Source organism: Sminthopsis crassicaudata, chromosome 1, assembly GCF_048593235.1.
Source record: "Sminthopsis crassicaudata isolate SCR6 chromosome 1, ASM4859323v1, whole genome shotgun sequence".
Classification (NCBI taxonomy): domain Eukaryota; kingdom Metazoa; phylum Chordata; class Mammalia; order Dasyuromorphia; family Dasyuridae; genus Sminthopsis; species Sminthopsis crassicaudata.
In genome coordinates this window covers 674,707,676-674,725,968 of record NC_133617.1, presented here as the reverse complement: position 1 = coordinate 674,725,968, position 18,293 = coordinate 674,707,676, and the positions used below count along the sequence as shown (strand labels likewise).

The window sequence follows — 18,293 nt, the reverse complement described above, 5'->3', positions numbered from 1 at the left end:
GCTCATTTCTGACCTTTCATTTAATGAGCCCTTTCTTTCACATTCATCAAACTCATATGTTTACCATATTGGATTGTATCAAGAGTATTTCATCTTTTTTTTAATAATATGTTGATAGATTATTAGATTTTTAAAAATTCGTATCCTTGGCCTATATATATAATATATTTTAACCCACTTAAAAAATCCATACCTAACAGTAGACTCTGTATACAAAAAGCAAATACTATTTTTTAAATACTTTCACAATCATTTTGAGCAGACTTTTTAAAAAAACATTAAAAATTCAATGTCAAGACTTTCATCCAGGTGAAGAGTTGTAAGAATCCTAGATTTTTCCTCAATTAATAATTTGTACCCCTAATTTCTGCTTCTGTGAGAACCCATTAGGAAACTTTAATAACATACTTTGCCCTAATGTTTTTGGAAACCAGGGTGTTTCTCCTTATGTTCTAACTTTTCTAGCTTCACAGGAAGATTGAATGTGAAGTGGTCTAGAATCTTCAGTTTTAGACCAGGGTTATTAGAATCTCAGTTGACACTGGGATCTTGTAATTGAATTAAATAAGCAAACATGAAGTACACTTTCTCTACCCTACCCCACCCCACCTTTTTTAAGGTGTCAGTCAGTCTCCTCTATCTTTAGAGAGATAAGAGTTAGTAATTATAACTTCTGTGTTAGAGACTGGTATGGAGCAATAGCCCTAAAACTTAAAGAGAAGTTCCAATGCTATTAATTTCTTCTAACTACAATGGGTTAGAAAATTGTGATAAATGACTTATTTATTACAAGTATGAATGTTAACTAGAATGTTCCATCATTAAACCGCTGACAAAACTTATTGACCCTCAAAGGTCAATCCTAACATTTGAACTAAAAAAAAAACCACACACAATTTCACTTAACGATAAACATAAATAATATAGTAATGTGACATATTTGTAAAATATATTATTTGTATTTTGGCCTTCTTTTCGAAGATTGCTGTAAATGGGGACATGACTATAAAAGTCTCATGAGTAGAAAAATAGAGAAAGAATACAATTATCAGATGAGACTTTTGTTTTAAGCAACAAAGTCATGTTGTTCTTAACATGATCTTGTATTCATGTTCTAGAATCTCAGGAACAGTTTATAAATACCTACCTTCTAGATACTACTTGATTTAGCTTGGTTTTGGCACCATAAAAGTGGTATTGATGGTTGGTTTCTTTTATGGTAACATTTGTATGGTTTAGAGAGAAGGAAGGAATAGATAGAGCTACTGTATGATTCTTTTCCATGTCTTTTCCATAAATCTTTCACAGAGGATCTGCTGAACATTCTAGAGGCCACCTTCTGATGTCTTGAGAATACTATTGGAGCATTTGGGCTTTCCGTCTGCTCTTTCATTCTTGATACATGCCTTGCCTACATTCTTAATCTCCTTAGAGAATGAAAGCCTTAAAACCTTTTGGAAGGCTTATCCTGTACTAATTTCTAGACTTTTTATTGTAGACTAAGCACTGTATTTCAGAGTTTCACCCTCTTGACAAACAGTCCTTAATTTGTAGTTCCAGAATGCACGAATACAGTAAAATCTTACCAATTTGGATTTAGTGGGAAAGTATAATTGGAATTATAGACTTTTTAAAAAGTACAATTTTGATATTTCCAAGTATGAAGAGCAAGCTACTATGTACTACTATGGACAATTGAGTCAGCTTGAATGAATAGGTAAAATTCAGTGATTTTAGGTATATAAATAGATATTGCTAAAGGACTTGAGAATAGTCCTTGTTAAACATATAAAATACCCCTTAGTCTTTTATGTGTTGTTCATTTGCCTTAGGTACATAAATCCAAGTTAATGGGCTTTTACTGTATCTGCCCCTCTGTAGTTGATGCTCAACTAAAGGTTGCCTTTAATTAAAATCATTGTTCTTACAATGAAGCTTTTCAGTGATATAGCCCAGCAACTTGCACTGGAATGACTTGAGTGTTGCTAAACTTTCTATAACTGCCACAATATGCCTTAAATGAATCAAAAGCTTGGTAGCAAGTCCTTCCCAGAGGGCTTTGCTCCCAAGTCTTAAATTTAAATATAAGAACATTGCTAATTGTTTTATTATAGAAGAAGTTGGATTCAATGGGCTCCAAGAGACGAAGGGCAACATCTCCTTCCAGCAGTATCAGTGGGGATTTTGATGATGGTCACCACTCTGTACCAACACCAGGTCCAAGCAGGAAAAGGAGACGACTTTCTAATCTCCCAACTGTAGATCCTGTAAGTAACTTTGGTAAAACATTCTTAACTAATTTCATTTTCTATGATTTCTTTGCATCTGTTGGGTAATAGAGAAGGTTACAGATTATTTTCCCCTTCACCCCTTGCTTGATGTTTTCAGGAAAAATTGCTTTAACTTCTTTTTAGTAGAAGTTTATTGATGTGTGAAGTCTTCCCTTCCTTTTAGAAAAATATATTCACTACAGACTGAAACATGCTATTGTTTACTTTCATATAAAAAAAAAAAAGTGAGCCTTCTTGTACATAATAATAAAAATAAATGTTTTACATAATTGCACATGAATAACGTTTACTACCTTGCTTATCTCATGGAAAAAGGAGATGAGGGAGGGAGAGATAGAATTTGGAAGTCAAAACTTTTTCAAAATGTTAAAAAAAATTTGTTGAAAATTTGTAATTGGAAATAAAAAATATTTTTAAAAGAAAAATATTTTCACTCATAAGAATTGAAAAATATTTTTAAAATCTTAACTAGTAAAAATTATTAATATATAGCATACTGCATAATATGGAATATTTTTAGAAGTCTCATTGAAAATCTTTCCAGAAATGAATAAAAATGTTAAAAATACTTTAGGCTTAAACTTTCTTGGACCGTAAAGTTTTTCCTTAGTAGTTCATCTGGTTTTTTTTTGTTTTGTTTTGTTTTGTTTTGTTTGTTTGTTTTGTTTTGTTTTTGTTTTTCCTTTATTCCTGGCCTCTTCAACTTAAATAACTCTTTTTATTAAAAGTATTAATTCTTCCCTTTGCTGCCACAGCTTCACGATCTTATTTGATTGTTTCCCTTCTTTATTTTGCTCTTAGATTGCCGTGTGCCATGAGCTCTACAATACCATCAGAGATTACAAAGATGAACAGGGCAGGCTCCTGTGTGAACTTTTCATCAGGGCACCAAAAAGAAGGTACACTGAGAATAGCTTTGATGGAACAAAGATGTTGCCATCCAGTCTTCTAAATGTTTTCTAGGTTGTTTCTTGGAAAAATGATCCCAGAGTCCTTGAGAAGCTCCTTTGTCAAGGACATAGGAAAACACATCTTGGAATAAGATCAAAGATGTGAATACCCTAAAAATGGCAGAGAGATCAGAGGATGGTGCTTCTTCATTTTTAATCTAATTTCCCTTATTCTGTTCATGGAATCATAGACTTAGAAATGAAAACTGCCTGACTCCCTTATTTTGTAGGTGAAAAAGTCAATGACAAAGAAATTACATAACTTGTCCAGGGACACCCAATTAGTTAATGTCTAAGGTAGGATTTGAATCCAGGTCTTCCTTCAAATCTGGGTCTCTGTGCCCCAACCCCTACCCCACATTGCTTCTCAAGGAGATTCACTTCATCTGACATTCAGTGTATCCTGTGAGCAGGACCCTGTGCTCACTCCTTGTGACTCTTGTCCCTGGGCTTCGTGCTCTCTCCAAGAGATTTCCTGCACAGCCTCCCAAATGTGAGCCTTTAAAATCCCATTTGGAAGTGAGGTCTCCTCAGTAGTCCTCCTTCCAAAAAGCTAAGCACCATGAGATTCGTGTCACGGAATCAGCTCTTCATTTTACAGATGGGGAAATGAGGCTCTATGGCAGAAGTGCTTCTCAGAGCGTCACACAGGTTGTCAAGAACAGAGTGCTGACAGAAGTATTCTTGGCAGAGTAGTGACAGAGTCTTTGGATCAATTGTTCTAACTAGGGTCCAGGCCTATTGATATTATGGAGAAGTCTGTTTTCAGTCACTTGATGCTCTTCTTAAAGATCTAAATTAAGAGTTCTATTGGCTAAAATGCTTTAGGAAAAAAAAAAGTGAGAATATGGATTCAGAAGGAAGCCATTACAGATATTTGGAATGTATTCCTCAGGCTTTCATATAGACTTCATTATATCCAGTGTGGAAATTTGTTTTGTTTGATTATGCCTATGTAAAAAGTTTTTGTTTTTCTTTGTTGTTACTCCTTCCCCATTGGAGAAGCTTGGAAAGGCAAAAGGGGATGAATATAGAGTAGCAAAGAAAAAAAGAAAGAAAAGAAGGTTAGTGAGATAGGCTTTTTTAAAAAGTACGCAGAAGAGCATAGAAGACCCAAAAGAAGCAAAGACCAACAATACAGCTTTAAAAACTACAAGTTTAATCTGTTTTTATACTTTTAACCTAAAACAGTGTACATATTAGAGATCTGCAGTTTCTTTATTTTCTATTTTATGTATATGGAAATATCCTTTTTTGGGGTGTTTGTTAAGTTCAAAATAACAATAAATTTAAAAAAAATAAACCTTATGGAGAATAATGATCACATGAAGTACTTGACTGAACCAATATAACTTTTTGTTCTTAAACTTTTCTTGATAAGTCTCTCTCAACATTTTATTCACCCCTGTTAATACAAATAATGTTGTGCAAAATTGTTTGTCTCTATATGAAGGTGTATCCATACATATATGTTAACACATGTCTATGTGTGTGTATATATATATACACACATACATATACACATAACACATTTCACATATATTTTAAGCCATAATTAACCTGCACTTGGTTGGTTTATGTATTGGGTATGTCCTTTTTATTTGAGTTATTCCTTATTACACTAGAGAAGCTCCTTAATAGCAAATATCTACTTAGTCTTTTGTAGCTTTCTTCAGTGCTCCAACACAATGTTATGTACACTGTAAGCACTCAATAAAAGTTTGACAGTAAAAAATCCTCCAGTTGTGAACTAAAGATGGCTTTTAAAAGAGTTATGAGATCTAAATCTTTTCAACTACATTTGCTCAATGAAAAAGGTACTGTTAGCTTGGCCACTTATTTTCCTATATAGGGATATTACTAATGGACTAAGATACATGCTCTTAAATCTAATCTATGAGACATTATTTTAGAAGATTATAATTCTTTAATTATATATTATATATTCTTTAAGGCAGTAATTGGTGAGATGTGAAAATTTATTGTCTTTTATTTTTCATTTAAAATTTCCTTAGAAAATGTTTGAAAGGATGTTTTCACTTAAAGAATTTGGATTAATTTGTACATGTAACACTTATGAATTATGACAGAAATCAACCAGATTATTATGAAGTGGTTTCTCAGCCCATCGACTTGATGAAAATTCAACAAAAACTAAAAATGGAAGAGTATGATGACGTTAACCTGCTGACTGCTGACTTTCAGCTGCTCTTTAACAATGCCAAGGCCTATTATAAGGTGAGAAAGCAGCAGTTTTTGAAAGACTGAATTCACTTTTCCTTATAAAAATCAAAATGTATTTCCTCCACTAAGGAAGATAATAGTTCCATCTATAAAAGAGAATATTTTGGCCATGTGTATTTGTGGTTACTATATCAGATTCTTCTTTTTCTTCTTTGCCTTCTCTTCCTCTTCCTCCTTCTCCTTTTCCTTCTTTTTCAGACTTGTGTTTTCATCAGGTTAGGGAACTTTTAGTGTGGAAACTCCCTACCTATGCAAGTCACTCACTCCTTTGCAGCTCTTCATCTTTTTTTTTTTCTTCATTTAAGAATTTTTAAAAGTATTATTATAGCTTTTTACTTACATAATATATGACATGGGTAATTTTTCAGCATTGACAATTGCAAAACCTTTTGTCCAATTTTTCCCCTCCTCCCCACCCCCTCCCCTAGATGGCAGGTTGACCAATACATGTTAATTATTTTAAAGTATAAGTTAAATACAATATATGTATACATGTCCATACAGTTATTTTGCTGTACAAAAAGAATTGGACTTTGAAATAGTGTACAATTAACCTGTGAAGGAAATAATGCAGGTGGACAAAAATAGAGGGATTGAGAATTCTATGTAGTGGTTCATGCTCATTTCCCAGAGTTCTTTTGCTGGGTGTAGCTGGTTCAATTCATTACTGCTCTATTGGAACTGATTTGGTTCATCTCATTGTTGAAGATGGCTACGTCCATCATAATTGATCATCATATAGTCTTGTTGTTGAAGTATATAATGATCTCCTGGTCCTGCTCATTTCACTCAGCATCAGTTCATGTAAGTCTCTCCAAGCCTTTCTGAAATCATCCTGTTGGTCATTTCTTACAGAACAATAATATTCCATAATATTCATATCCTACAGTTTATTGAGACATTCTCCAATTGATGGGCATCCACTTAGTTTCCAATTTCTGGCCACTACAAAGAGGGCTGCCACAAACATTCTTGCACATACAGGTCCCTTTCCCTTCTTTAGTATTTCTTTGGGATATAAGCCCAGTAGTAACACTGCTGGATCAAAGGGTATGCACAGTTTGATAACTTTTTGAGCATAGTTCCAAATCGCTCTCCAGAATGGCTGGATGAATTCACAATTCCACCAACAATATATGGGTGGTGTCCCAGTTTTCCCACATCCCCTCCAGCATTCCGCATTATCTTTCTCTGTCATTCTAGCCAATCAGAGTTGTCTTAATTTGCATTTCTCTGATTAATAATGATTTTTCATATGGCTAGAAATAGTTTCATTTTCTTCATCTGAGAATTGTCTATTCATATCCTTTGACCATTTATCAATTGGAGAATGGCTTGATTTCTTGTAAATTAGAGTCAATTCTCTATATATTTTGGAAATGAGGCCTTTATCAGAACCTTTGACTGTAAAAATGTTTTCACAGTTTATTGTGCAGCTGTTCATCTTAAGAATTACATAGAGTATTGAGATATTAATACTCCCTCTTCCCCTTCTTTCCCTCTTCCCCCCCTTTCAGTGCTAACATGTCCGGTTTAGTTTGGCTGGCTCCGAGTCTGGACTTTCTACACTGTGCCACTGCTGCTTTTTGAGTCATATCTAATTAAAAGGAAATTTGTATTGAGTTTTTTGGTAAAGCAATCACCCTCTAATTTATCTGTTTTGCAAGTCTTTATTTTTGTAAATCTGATTTTTTAAAAATTAGGGGATGCCTTTAAAGTTATAAGCATTGCTTATCACATTTATAATTAACCATAAGTTATGGTGCTTAAGAAGAACATCAGTTGAAATTCTTTTTCATTTTTTCCTGAGGCAGTTAGGGTTAAGTGACTTGCCCAGGGTCACTTAGGAAACATTACGTGTCTGAGAACAGATTTGAACTCAGATCCTCCTGACTTCAGGGCAGGTACTCTATCCACTGCACCACTTAATTGTTCCTCAGTTGTTATTTAAAGTCATGTTCTTGGTCAAATCGGGATGAGAAGGGCCAGCCTTTATAACTACTAATATTGAATGTCTAGTTTCTGAATACTGTAGAAAGGAAATAGAGAAGGACATGGGAAATGCCATATTGGAGCAGACTGTGCCCAAAGTAATGCCATGTGATACATGCCCTTTTTCCTCTTAGAGATCAGACTTATCCCTTATAAGCCTGATTTTCTGAGTTTTAGCCACTCCCAGCAGAGTAGGTTGAAAAAAATGATCTGCTTTCAGAAGTTGAAGAGTTATAATAATATGCATCTAGGCTTTCATTCATGTCAAATTTCAAACTGATAAATTTAATTGATCTGTATTTAGAAAAGCCTGCTGGATTTAAAACTAACAGTACACATCAGTTTGTATACATTTTGAAATTTCCTTTTTCTTTGTTGACTAATGCTGCCATCAAGGAATAAGGAAAGACTTGAAAAAGTTAGAAATGACTGGACCATGAAGGAAATAGGTGAAATATCCTTGGGATGAACAGTCAAAAAGGAAATATTAGAAAAGGCAGAGGGCAGGACCCATGAAATTAGCAAAAATTCTGCATGTTTATTTGACCGTTTCCTAACTTTAAATTTGTGAGAATGTACAGAGAGTTTTGTAAATTATTATTATTAATAGGTTTTGTTTTTGTTTTTGTTTTTAAAACTGCCCTTGCTCAGCATTTTGTAATATTTGGAGATGCATTTCATTTTATCCTAATCAATAGAAATTTAAGCTATTTTTTTATTCCATCATTTTGTTATCTCATGAAACATGAATTTTTCATTCTCAGTAGACCCACGCTAGTTTTAGATATTGCTAGTTTTTTCTTTCTTTTTCTTCAACAAATCCTTTAATACACTAATTATTTTGACTTCAAAAACCGTTTAAAGTCCATATTGGCTTAGAGTTTATTTTATAGCAGCACACCTTGCCCTATTCCTTAGGTGGGCCAAGGAGACTTCATGAACATTTTTCATTGCTATTTCTCTCTAAATATGCTATGCATTTACACATCCAAATATTTGAACAGAAGGTTCTTTTAAAGATTTTTGGAATATTTCACTTGCCAGGTAACTATATAGCTGTATTGTTGTCCACATTAAAAAAAAAAAAATCTCTATATAATTTTTCATCTTAATTGCACAGAGTGCTTCTTGAATGATATTTTTAAATGATGTTTTTGAACTTGATAATGTGTTAAATTTAGATTAATATGTTTATGTCCAGCATTTGGTATTGAATGGAAGTACAGATACCAGAATAACTTAAATGGGAAAAAGTTTTTGTCCTTTAAGTTGATAGATAAAATATTCTTTATCCTATATTAAACAAATAAGAATTATCCAGTGAATTCATTTTGCTTTACAAGGACTTTTATTCTTTTTTTTTTCCCCAGTAGAGGGAGGTAAGAGGGATTAGACAAGGATGGACAAATAAAAATTTAAAAGGATCATTAAGTTATCTTTTTAAAAAGTGTCCAAAAGAGAATGGAAGAAAAATCAGAAAGAAATATAGACAAACAGGACAGCTTTGAAAGCTACAGGTTGAACTTTCATATTTTAAGAGAAACGCAAGCTATACATAATAGAAATCTAGAGTTTCATGTACAGTTCTTTTCTGTTCTCTATATATGTGGAAATGTCTTTTTTATGTTTAAACTCAGAATAAAAATAATTGTCCACTTCTTCAATGAGAAGTTTAAGTTAACCTCTTAGAAATATGATGTGCAAATGGTGGTCTGTGTAGGGACACATAAGAGGTGTTTAATGTAATTGTCATGGTCATTTGTATATGTGTTTTTTTGCTTGTGCACAGCCAGATTCTCCGGAATTTAAAGCTGCCTGTAAACTCTGGGATTTGTACCTTCGAACGAGGAATGAATTTGTTCAGAAAGGAGATGCAGATGAGGATGAGGATGAGGAAGATGGGCATGACAATCAAGGGACAATGTCTGAAGTAGTAAGTGAATCATTTGAACCATTAATGGGTGGCATTCTTAGAAGACAAATAGTTCTGAGGAGTATATTTTCTGTTGTGATACTGTGAGCATCTAATTACTCCTTTGAACTTTGAACAGCAAATTTGCTAGTGAATAGAAGAGGCTGCCTAGCTAAAGGCATTTTTAGTATTTCCATCCTATGTGAAAGAAATATCTAACATAATGTTCTCCAAGGCTAGTAGCAAGTGCTATTAGTCTTACGTCAGAAGGGATGTCCAAAGGTAGGAACTGATTGCCTTAATCCAACGATGGGTACTTGCATGAAATTTTTTTTTTCTATATGAATAAGCTACAGACTAATTGCTAAATCTGATTAAGGACAAATCAGGTACTAGTCCGCTGAGATTGACAATGACCAAAAGGCAGGAAATCATCAGTTGCTCAGCCAGCCTATCTGCTCATTCTAGTTTATAGTATGACGATGAGGTCTTCTTTATTAGATATATTTGTTCAGTACTTTCCATGGTCTTAATGCCTTTTTTTCAATAGGGTTACCAAACATATAGATGAAGGGGATGATTTAATTATAGTTTACCTAGACTTTGAAGTATCTCATACTTCATGTGGAGTAGATAAAGTGGGGTGTCCTGTTGAATATTTTATTAACTTGGAAAGAGCCATGTTAAGCCTTTACATTTGCACATGACATTCTACTAGAAGAAATTGACATCCTGAATGACAAAGCCAGGATCTAAAAGTTCTTGAAAAGACTAACTCTAATAAAATGAAATTCATTAGAGATAAACATAAAATCTTATAATCTGGTTAAATAAATCAGCTTCATAGGTACAGGATGATTAACACTTTCTCTGAAAAAGATCTAGGAGTTTTAGCAAATTACAGACCTGTAAGGGGCCTTTAAATGGGTGCCACAGTGCATCGGGAGATTGAGGCCCGGAAGTAATTTCTGTGGATATTAGGACTGCCCTTGGGCGGGATCCTGGCCATATTGAGATAGCTTCGTAATGGGTGACTCTCTCGCTGATTGGCTGTGTGTGTGAGACCTCACAGGCCCTATATAAGCCCACTGCAGGCAGCAGGCGGCCTCTTGAATCTGGCGCTCTTCACCCTGGCTCCCTAGCCTGGGTGGCCAAGCCAAGATGGATAGCCAAAAGAGGTAAGGATTTTGGTAGTGAACACATGGGTGTTCTGACCAGGTGTTCACTCGGGAACCAACAAGTCAGGGCATCAGTTAGGGCATTATGTGAGTAGGTATAATAAAGGCTTTTAAGATTACACGTGGTTGTTCTTGAGCATGCTACTGGTTATTAAACTATAGATTCAAGAGATCGTGGCCAGAGACCTTAAAAGGCCTCAGAGGAGGCGAGCCGGGTAGAGTTCACACTGCAAAGGACAGTGGTCAAAGGTACTCTGGTGGGTCTAGGACAGAATAGTAATTGTAACTGCCAGGAGAGCATGTTACAAATGGCGCCAAATGTGGGGCGCCAAATGCTGGAACTCTATCTTTCCAGAAATTAGCAGGAGTCAGGATCACTAAACGTCTTTATTCTAGATCTTTACCGTCGCCTCCAACGCCAGGTCACGAGTGCAAGTGAGCGTGAGTTCCACCACCCAAGTTTCTCTTACTCCTCCCACACAAGTCACTTCCCTCTCTTTGTCTCACCAATCAAGTCAGCACAGAACAGCTGGGGAGGGTCAACCTTAAACAAGTTAATAGGGAACCGTCCAATTGGCAATTAGTCTCACGTGCTTCATCATCCAAGTGCATTGCTCAGTTCTAGCCCTTTACACAGACCCAATGGGAATCAGCTATGCAATATGGCAGCCAAGAGGAGACAGAGCTTCCAGAAGAAAGTGGAGAATAGCTTCACAGTGTGTGTCCTGGTTAGAACTTGTCTAGAACACTGCATTAAGTTCTGTGGGCCATGATTTGAGAAGGACTCTAGCAATCTAAATGGTATCCAGAGGAGAAAAAAACAGAATGGTTAAAAGAAAATGAGCTGATTATGTTTTTTGTTTTTTACTTTAATAATACTTTATTGGGGGCAGCTAGGTGGCGCAGTGGATAGAGCACCAGCCTTGAATTCAGGAGGACCCAAGTTCAAATCTGGTCTCAGACACTTAACACTTCCTAGCTGTGTGACCCTGGGCAAGTCACTTAACCCCAGCCTCAGGGGAAAAAAAAAAAGTACTTTATTTTCCCAAATTTACATGTAAAGATAGTTTTCAACATTCATTTTTGTAAAACATTGTGTTCTAAATTTTTTCCCCTCTCTCTTTTACCTCCCCCCTCTCCAAGATAGAAAGCAATCTGATATAGGTTAAACATGTGCAGTCCTTTTAAACATTTCCATATTTGTTATATTGCACAAGAAAAATCAGACCCAAAGGGGAGAAAGAAACTACAAGAAAGAAAAAAACCCAAAAAGATGAAAATAGTATGTTTAGATACACACTGAGTATCTATAGTTCTCTCTCTGGATGCAATTGGCATTTTCCAACTCAAGTCTATTGGAATTGCCTTGAATCACTATATTGTTAAGAAGAGCCAAGTCCATCACAATTGATCATCACATAATCTTGTTATTACTGTGTACAATGTCTTCCTCGTTCTGCACATTTCATTCAACATCAGTTCATGTAAGTCTTCCTAGGCTTTTCTGAAATCAGCCTGGAGCTGGTTATCTTGAAGAAAAGACTCGTAAATATGAGTTGTCCTCAAGTGTTTGATAGACTTGTCACATGGAAGAGTGATAATACTTGTTCTGTCCTGCCCTAGAGAGCAGAGCCATCTGCAGTGGGCATCAGTCACAAGCCAATTGAAGCCTGATAGTAGGAAACACCTCCTAACCACTAGACCTATCCACAAGTGGAATGCACAGTTGGGGATGCGATGGGGGAGGAGGATGGGGAAGGAGGGAGAAGGTTCCATTTCTTCTGGTTGGAGGTTATGTTGGTATGTTGGATATTTCTGTGGGATGTGGTTTGGACTGGATGGCTACTGAAGTCATTCCAACTCTTAGATTCTTTAGTGCTGTAATGGGTCACTGGAAGGGACCTTTGCCAAGATGACTGGAAATCCTTTTCTGCAACAGAATAATCAAAAGAAGTCAAATAGAATATACCCCTTTCTTCCAAAAATGTTTCAGGCTATTCTTTCCTTAGATAAATATGCTAAAGATAAAAATGCTGAACTTAAAAAAATCTCTTTCTTCTCCCTTGCCCTCTGTAAAACTCCTTTCTTTGGTTCTTCTTGTCCTTATAGAACTTTCCTAGGCCCTCTTTTCAATGCATATTTTCTCTTGATAATCTAATCATATCCCATGGTGTGAGTCATCTGTGTAAACTACTTCTTGATTTATTGCTAGTTGGTTGTGCATCTCAATCTGCGTGTCCCTTTATCTCAAACTCAATCTGTCCTAAATAAAATTTGTTATCTTCTTACCTTCCAAACTGTTTCTGTTGAGGGATTTGCTACATTTCCAGTTACTCAGGTTTTAAGTTATCCTTAATAACTGTTCTCTCCTCCAGACTCATAGCTAACTAGTTGTGGAAGCTTTTCAGTTCTGCCTCCAAAATGCCTGTGCTATTTAACCCTTCCTCTACTTTATCAGCCACTGCCCTGGTTCAGATGTAATTACCTTTCATCTTGGGTACTGAGATACGCTTTTCATTCATTCTCTGCTTCTGACCTCTTCCTTTTACACTCAGTTAGTAAAATGACATTCCCAAGGCATAGGTCTTCTAAGGCCAGCAAGCACTTATTAATGTGTACCATGTCCTGGGTAGCACATTAAGAAATAAAGAAAATGCGAAAATAGGCTATATCTGCTAGGACCTTACATTAAAAAAAAAAAAAAAAGAGCTAGGCAAATACATATTAAAGCAAATGCACAAATATAAACTAAGTAATGATCCACACCACTCCATGTTAGGGAAGCACATGAAGAAGCACACAGGGTCTTTGTCATCGGTTCTCGGGAATACCTGCATCCCACAAAGCTGTTTCTTTGCTCACTGCATGGTGGTTGATCCTCTCTGCTCTATTTTATTTGAACCTAAGATTTACAAGCTCTTACTAAACAATAACCTTTTAAGAGTCTTTCAGAAAGTGCTTTCCCTTGAATTTGGGAGGCTGCCTAAACTGAGACAGACTGCCCAGTTCCCTTACACCTAACTCCAGCAAAATCTCCATGAAATTGAATAATGATCAAGAGACAAAAAGCTACAGTAAGAAATTTCTTCTGCATAACAATTATATGGAAAGTCAGCCTGTTAGCTTATGGGCAATGGGAAAGGGGACCACATGCTGGTGACTTTTCAGTATAATCAAAAGAGAGCCAGAGACATCTGCAGCTTACTGGAGTTTGTGTCTGGAGACAGGACAACGCTAAGAGAAAACCCCACGATAGTTGTAAATCCAGAATGGAGGATTCGGAATCTCTACAGAACTACAGTGACTAGTGGGAGCTCATGACTCAGACCAGGATATCTTGGAGGTACATAGTCCCTCTCACCCTGTTCTGAACTAGAGAGAAGAACTAAAGGTTGCAAGGTATATATAAACCTTAAGGATCCTGAAGAGTCTAGCTCTGGACTGAGGGTGCTACCAAATAGGGCCAACCATCTCACCCAAAAGTGCACCAGGGGTCAGAGCCTGTCCTTGCACAAAACTTCACTTTAGAACTAGAGTTGGAGAGATAAATAACCAAAAAAAAGATACCAACCAATATCAGAAATTAATAAAAATTTAGAGATCTTCTCAGAGAAGAAGAGAATAACTCTAGGAACTGTATGTAGAAATTAAATGGACAAATAGATTTTCTATGTGATTACCTAGAAGAAATGAAGCAAAACATAAAAAATGAACACTCTGGAGGAGGAGTGATCTCACAGAATAGTCCCATGCAACAGATAAATCACAAGATTAAAAAAAGAGAAGAAAATGTAATAAATATGATCTCAGGAAAACCTGACCTGAAAAACAGATCAAGGAGAAATAATTTAAGAATTATCAGATTCCATGAATACCAGTATTTTTTAAGCCAAGTAAACACTATTTTAAGAAATCATGAACACACTATTTAAATCTATCAAAAACAAAAAGTAAAGTGAAAGTAGAATATATCATTTCCTGAAAGAAACACCAAAAGGAAGTCTCAAGAATGTCATAGCCAAAATTAAGAACTTCAGCATCCAAAGAAAATAATGCTATAATTCACACAGAAATATGCAGTTCAAGTACAAGGAAATGCAATGAGAATCACACATCATGGCAAATATTACTAAAGATGAGCTAAGAACTTTGACTACAGTTTTCCAAAAGGTAAAAGATAAAACTTTGCAACCAAAAAATAACCAAAAAGTCTAATATAATCCTACAGGCAAAACAATGAATTTCTAATGGAATAGAGGTCTTTTTTGCATTTCTGATAAAAACACCAAAACTGAGTGGAGCTTTGAAATGCAAATACAAGTTCAGAAAAACCAAGATAGTTTTATTTAAGCAATTAGAAGGGACTATACAATGATGCACTGCTAACATTCTAAGGAGAAAGTAAAGAAGTTTCCCTTCGTAACCATTAATGTCTTCAAAGAATAATGAAGGAAGTAAATAAGAAAAACAAGACGGGAGAAGGGCACTTTTTTCTAGGGAGTTTTAAGGGGAGAAAAAGAGGAAGTATGAAAGAAAGAAGATAGGAGAACTTCCCTTTTCTCATAATTGGTATGCATAAAAAGACAAGTATACAAATACAGAGAAAAAGGTAAGGGAAGCAGCTTGGCGTTAGTTGAGCTTTACCTTTATCTGAAAGAAAGATTTGAACACACACACACACACACACACACACACACACACACACACACACACACACACACACCCTTTTTTGATATCTTAAGTTTAAAATGGAAAAATTAATACATCGAAAAAGTTTTACCTCTTAATGTTAGAACTCCCTTTAAGCTAGAGAACTGCTGAGGTTACACAGACTCTCTTGGCACACAGACTAGCCCAATTAGCAATTCAATTACCTGAATGTTGGATCTAGTCAGAATAGAGAGAAACTTACATTCTAATGTAGAACACAGTGTGTAAGTAAATAAGCACATGTAAATTCTATTCAGAATAGGTGATAACAGGACATAGACATACACCCACATGTACGTTTGTGTAACATATACACATATGTGTGCATGTATATATGTAGACAAGTCTGTATGTGTAATTACATGCATATACGCTAATTACACATAAAGAGAATATATACAAAGAAGTTAAATAGATGAATTAGAGAAAGAGGCTCTAGCCTTTAGGGATCCTCCTCCAGAAAATGGCATTTTACCAAAATCCCCAGGAAGCCAGAGATTCTGGGAGGTGGCAGAGAAGAAAGGAGAAGAGAGAAGAGAACACGCTTAGCTGGAGGGGGCAGCCAGAGAAGGTAAAGCTTCATGTGTTAGGCCCTGCAAGAAGGCCTTTATGGTTGGGCTGGAGGTGACAAAGACAGTGATATGGAACAGGGCTGTGTAACTTTGCACTCACACTTCCTTTTTGCCCAAGAACTTTTTATGTGACTCCAGGTATATAGGTATATAAAGTACGTACACAAATCAAACATTTTCTGATAAGACATCATAATTTCTTGACCCCCATTTAAGAAACTTGGATATTGAAGATGGGAAAGGAAGCAAAGCCCAAACTATAAGAGTTTTTAATGACCTAAGGAGCTTATATTCAATTCTAAAGGTAACAGACACTGTAGTATGAGGGGCTAACATAGTCATAGCTACCCTTTAAGACATGACTTTCAGCTCTGTGGAGTACGAGTGTTGTGTTAGGAAGAGGCTTGAGTTGGGGAGACCAAGGAGGAGGCTACTACTGAAATCCAGGGGAGAAATAGTAGTTGTGTACATGGAAAGAAGGTGATTTATATATGTGAGAGATGTGGAGGTAGAAATAAGATTTGACAACTGACTCAATATATATAAATATATTGTCATATATAAATATATGACATATTTATATATGACAATATATAAAGTCAATGATGCTGTTAAGGTTGTAAACAATGGATGGCTTTAAAGATGACATATCTTCATCAAGGATAAGGGAATCTGGAAGTGGGGTCACTTTGGGGGGAAAGGTAGCAAATTCTCTTTCAGACATGTTGAGTGTGAAGTGGCCATGGATATCAGATTCAGAATTCTAATAGGCAGTTGGTAATGTGGGACTGACTGGAGCTTTGGAGAAAGTCAAAGGCTAGACATATAGATCTGATAATTGCCTGCAGAGAAATGATAGGAAGCTGATGAGATTACAAAGTGAGATAGTTGTGTGCCACGTTAGTACCCTGGATATCTTAGAATCAGCCGGAGTCAGGATAAGCAGAAGTCTTTATTCTTGGTATTCTTTTGGTGTCAGGGATATTGAATCTACACACCTCCTTCCTCTCTCTCCACCACCCAAGAATGACTCTGCCTGTCCTACTCTACCCTGTGATCTCTCTCTTCCCCTTCTTTGTCCACACCCACAGATCCAGCCAGCACAGAGTTGAGTAGGGTCATCCTCCAAGTATGTTAATAGAGAATTGTCCAATTGGTAATTAGCCTTAAGTGCTAGGTTATCTCGGTTAAGTTCATCTGCTCAGTTCTAGTCCTTTATAGGGATTGGCAGGTCATCACACCAGAGGTGTTAGACCTGAACACTCTATATACCCCAGGCATGGGAGAGCACATAGAGAAAAAGAAGAGAGTCCAGGAATAAGGGGATACCTGCCACATGTTGGTTCTGATATGGATGAAGATCCACAAAGAATGAAAAGAAGTCAAACAAGTAGGAAAGAGTAGTATAACAAAAAACCAGAGAGGAGAAAATTTTTAGGAGAAGGTAGTTACTGGCTTCAAATACCCTGCTCAGAAATCTTGAGTGACTTCCCATTGCCTTTAGGATAAGATAAAAAAAACTCCAGCCCTGAAGTCAGGAGGACCTGTGTTTAAATCTGGCCTTAGACACTTAACACTTCTAGCTGTGCAACAGCTGGGCAAGTCACTTTATCCCAGGGGAACAACAACAACAAAAAAAACACCTCAGTCAATCACTCAAACCCTAGTGAAGACACTGTGACTTCTACTTACTTAGCTAGACTTAAGACATGTTACAACACCCCCTCCCCCCTTCTTCACATAACCTGCATCCAGACTACTTAACCTTTTCCGGAGTACAACTTGGCATCTCTTTTTCTCCATACCCATGCCTGAGATGCATTCTCCTTTTTCTTTTAGAATCCTTTATTTCCTTCAAGAATTAGCCCAATTGTGAGTTCTCCTGAAATGACCCTATCTTTTCTTATTTCTGTACATGTCACATTTCCCTCAATAAAATTTAGAAAATTCCTTAAGGTGTAATGCCTTCTTCCAAGTACAGAGCACAGCTACCTAAATTAGGTCTTCTGGAAGTGGAGAAAATGCACAGAAAATAATATCATAATGTACCGTATGTATTTATTTACTAAATATACCAAGTTATAAACTTTACTAGGGCTTGATACAAGTCAGATTGAGGGAATGGCAAGAAATGATCTATACCCTCAAGATAATATGGTACTAGTAGACAGTTTTGGTTTTTTTGTTTGTTTGTTTGTTTGTTTGTTTTTACATGGGGGTGAGGTTAGAGGTAAATCTGAAAAGACAAGTCTTGTAGTTGAGCTTCAGTACATAGGAGGCATATGCTTCCTGCTGTTGGTTATCCTTTATTCTTGAAGAAGACCCTTACATCAGAGAGGTGATGCCATGACATACAAGTGAATTGGATTGAAGTGAGGGAAGGTTGGGCAATGGCACCTGCCTCACTTTCTCCTCTAGAGCTGTCCGGGTCCAGTGGTCAGATG

At 36.2% G+C, this 18,293-nt stretch overlaps 1 protein-coding gene across 47 annotated transcripts in view; it reads left to right on the top strand.

Moving 5' to 3' along the window:
- PBRM1 (polybromo 1) overlaps window positions 1-18,293 on the top strand; it is a 124,194-nt gene that overhangs the window by 3,258 nt on the left and 102,643 nt on the right. For 38 of the 47 annotated variants that reach the window (XM_074283493.1, XM_074283467.1, XM_074283475.1 and 35 more), the window contains 4 exons: window positions 2,115-2,267; window positions 3,093-3,190; window positions 5,332-5,479; window positions 9,267-9,410. In XM_074283493.1, the coding sequence (XP_074139594.1) occupies window positions 2,115-2,267; window positions 3,093-3,190; window positions 5,332-5,479; window positions 9,267-9,410 (543 nt within the window). The remainder of the gene's footprint in view (window positions 1-2,114; window positions 2,268-3,092; window positions 3,191-5,331; window positions 5,480-9,266; window positions 9,411-18,293) is intronic. The other 9 variants (XM_074283469.1, XM_074283492.1, XM_074283456.1 and 6 more) reach the window with 1 other exon arrangement.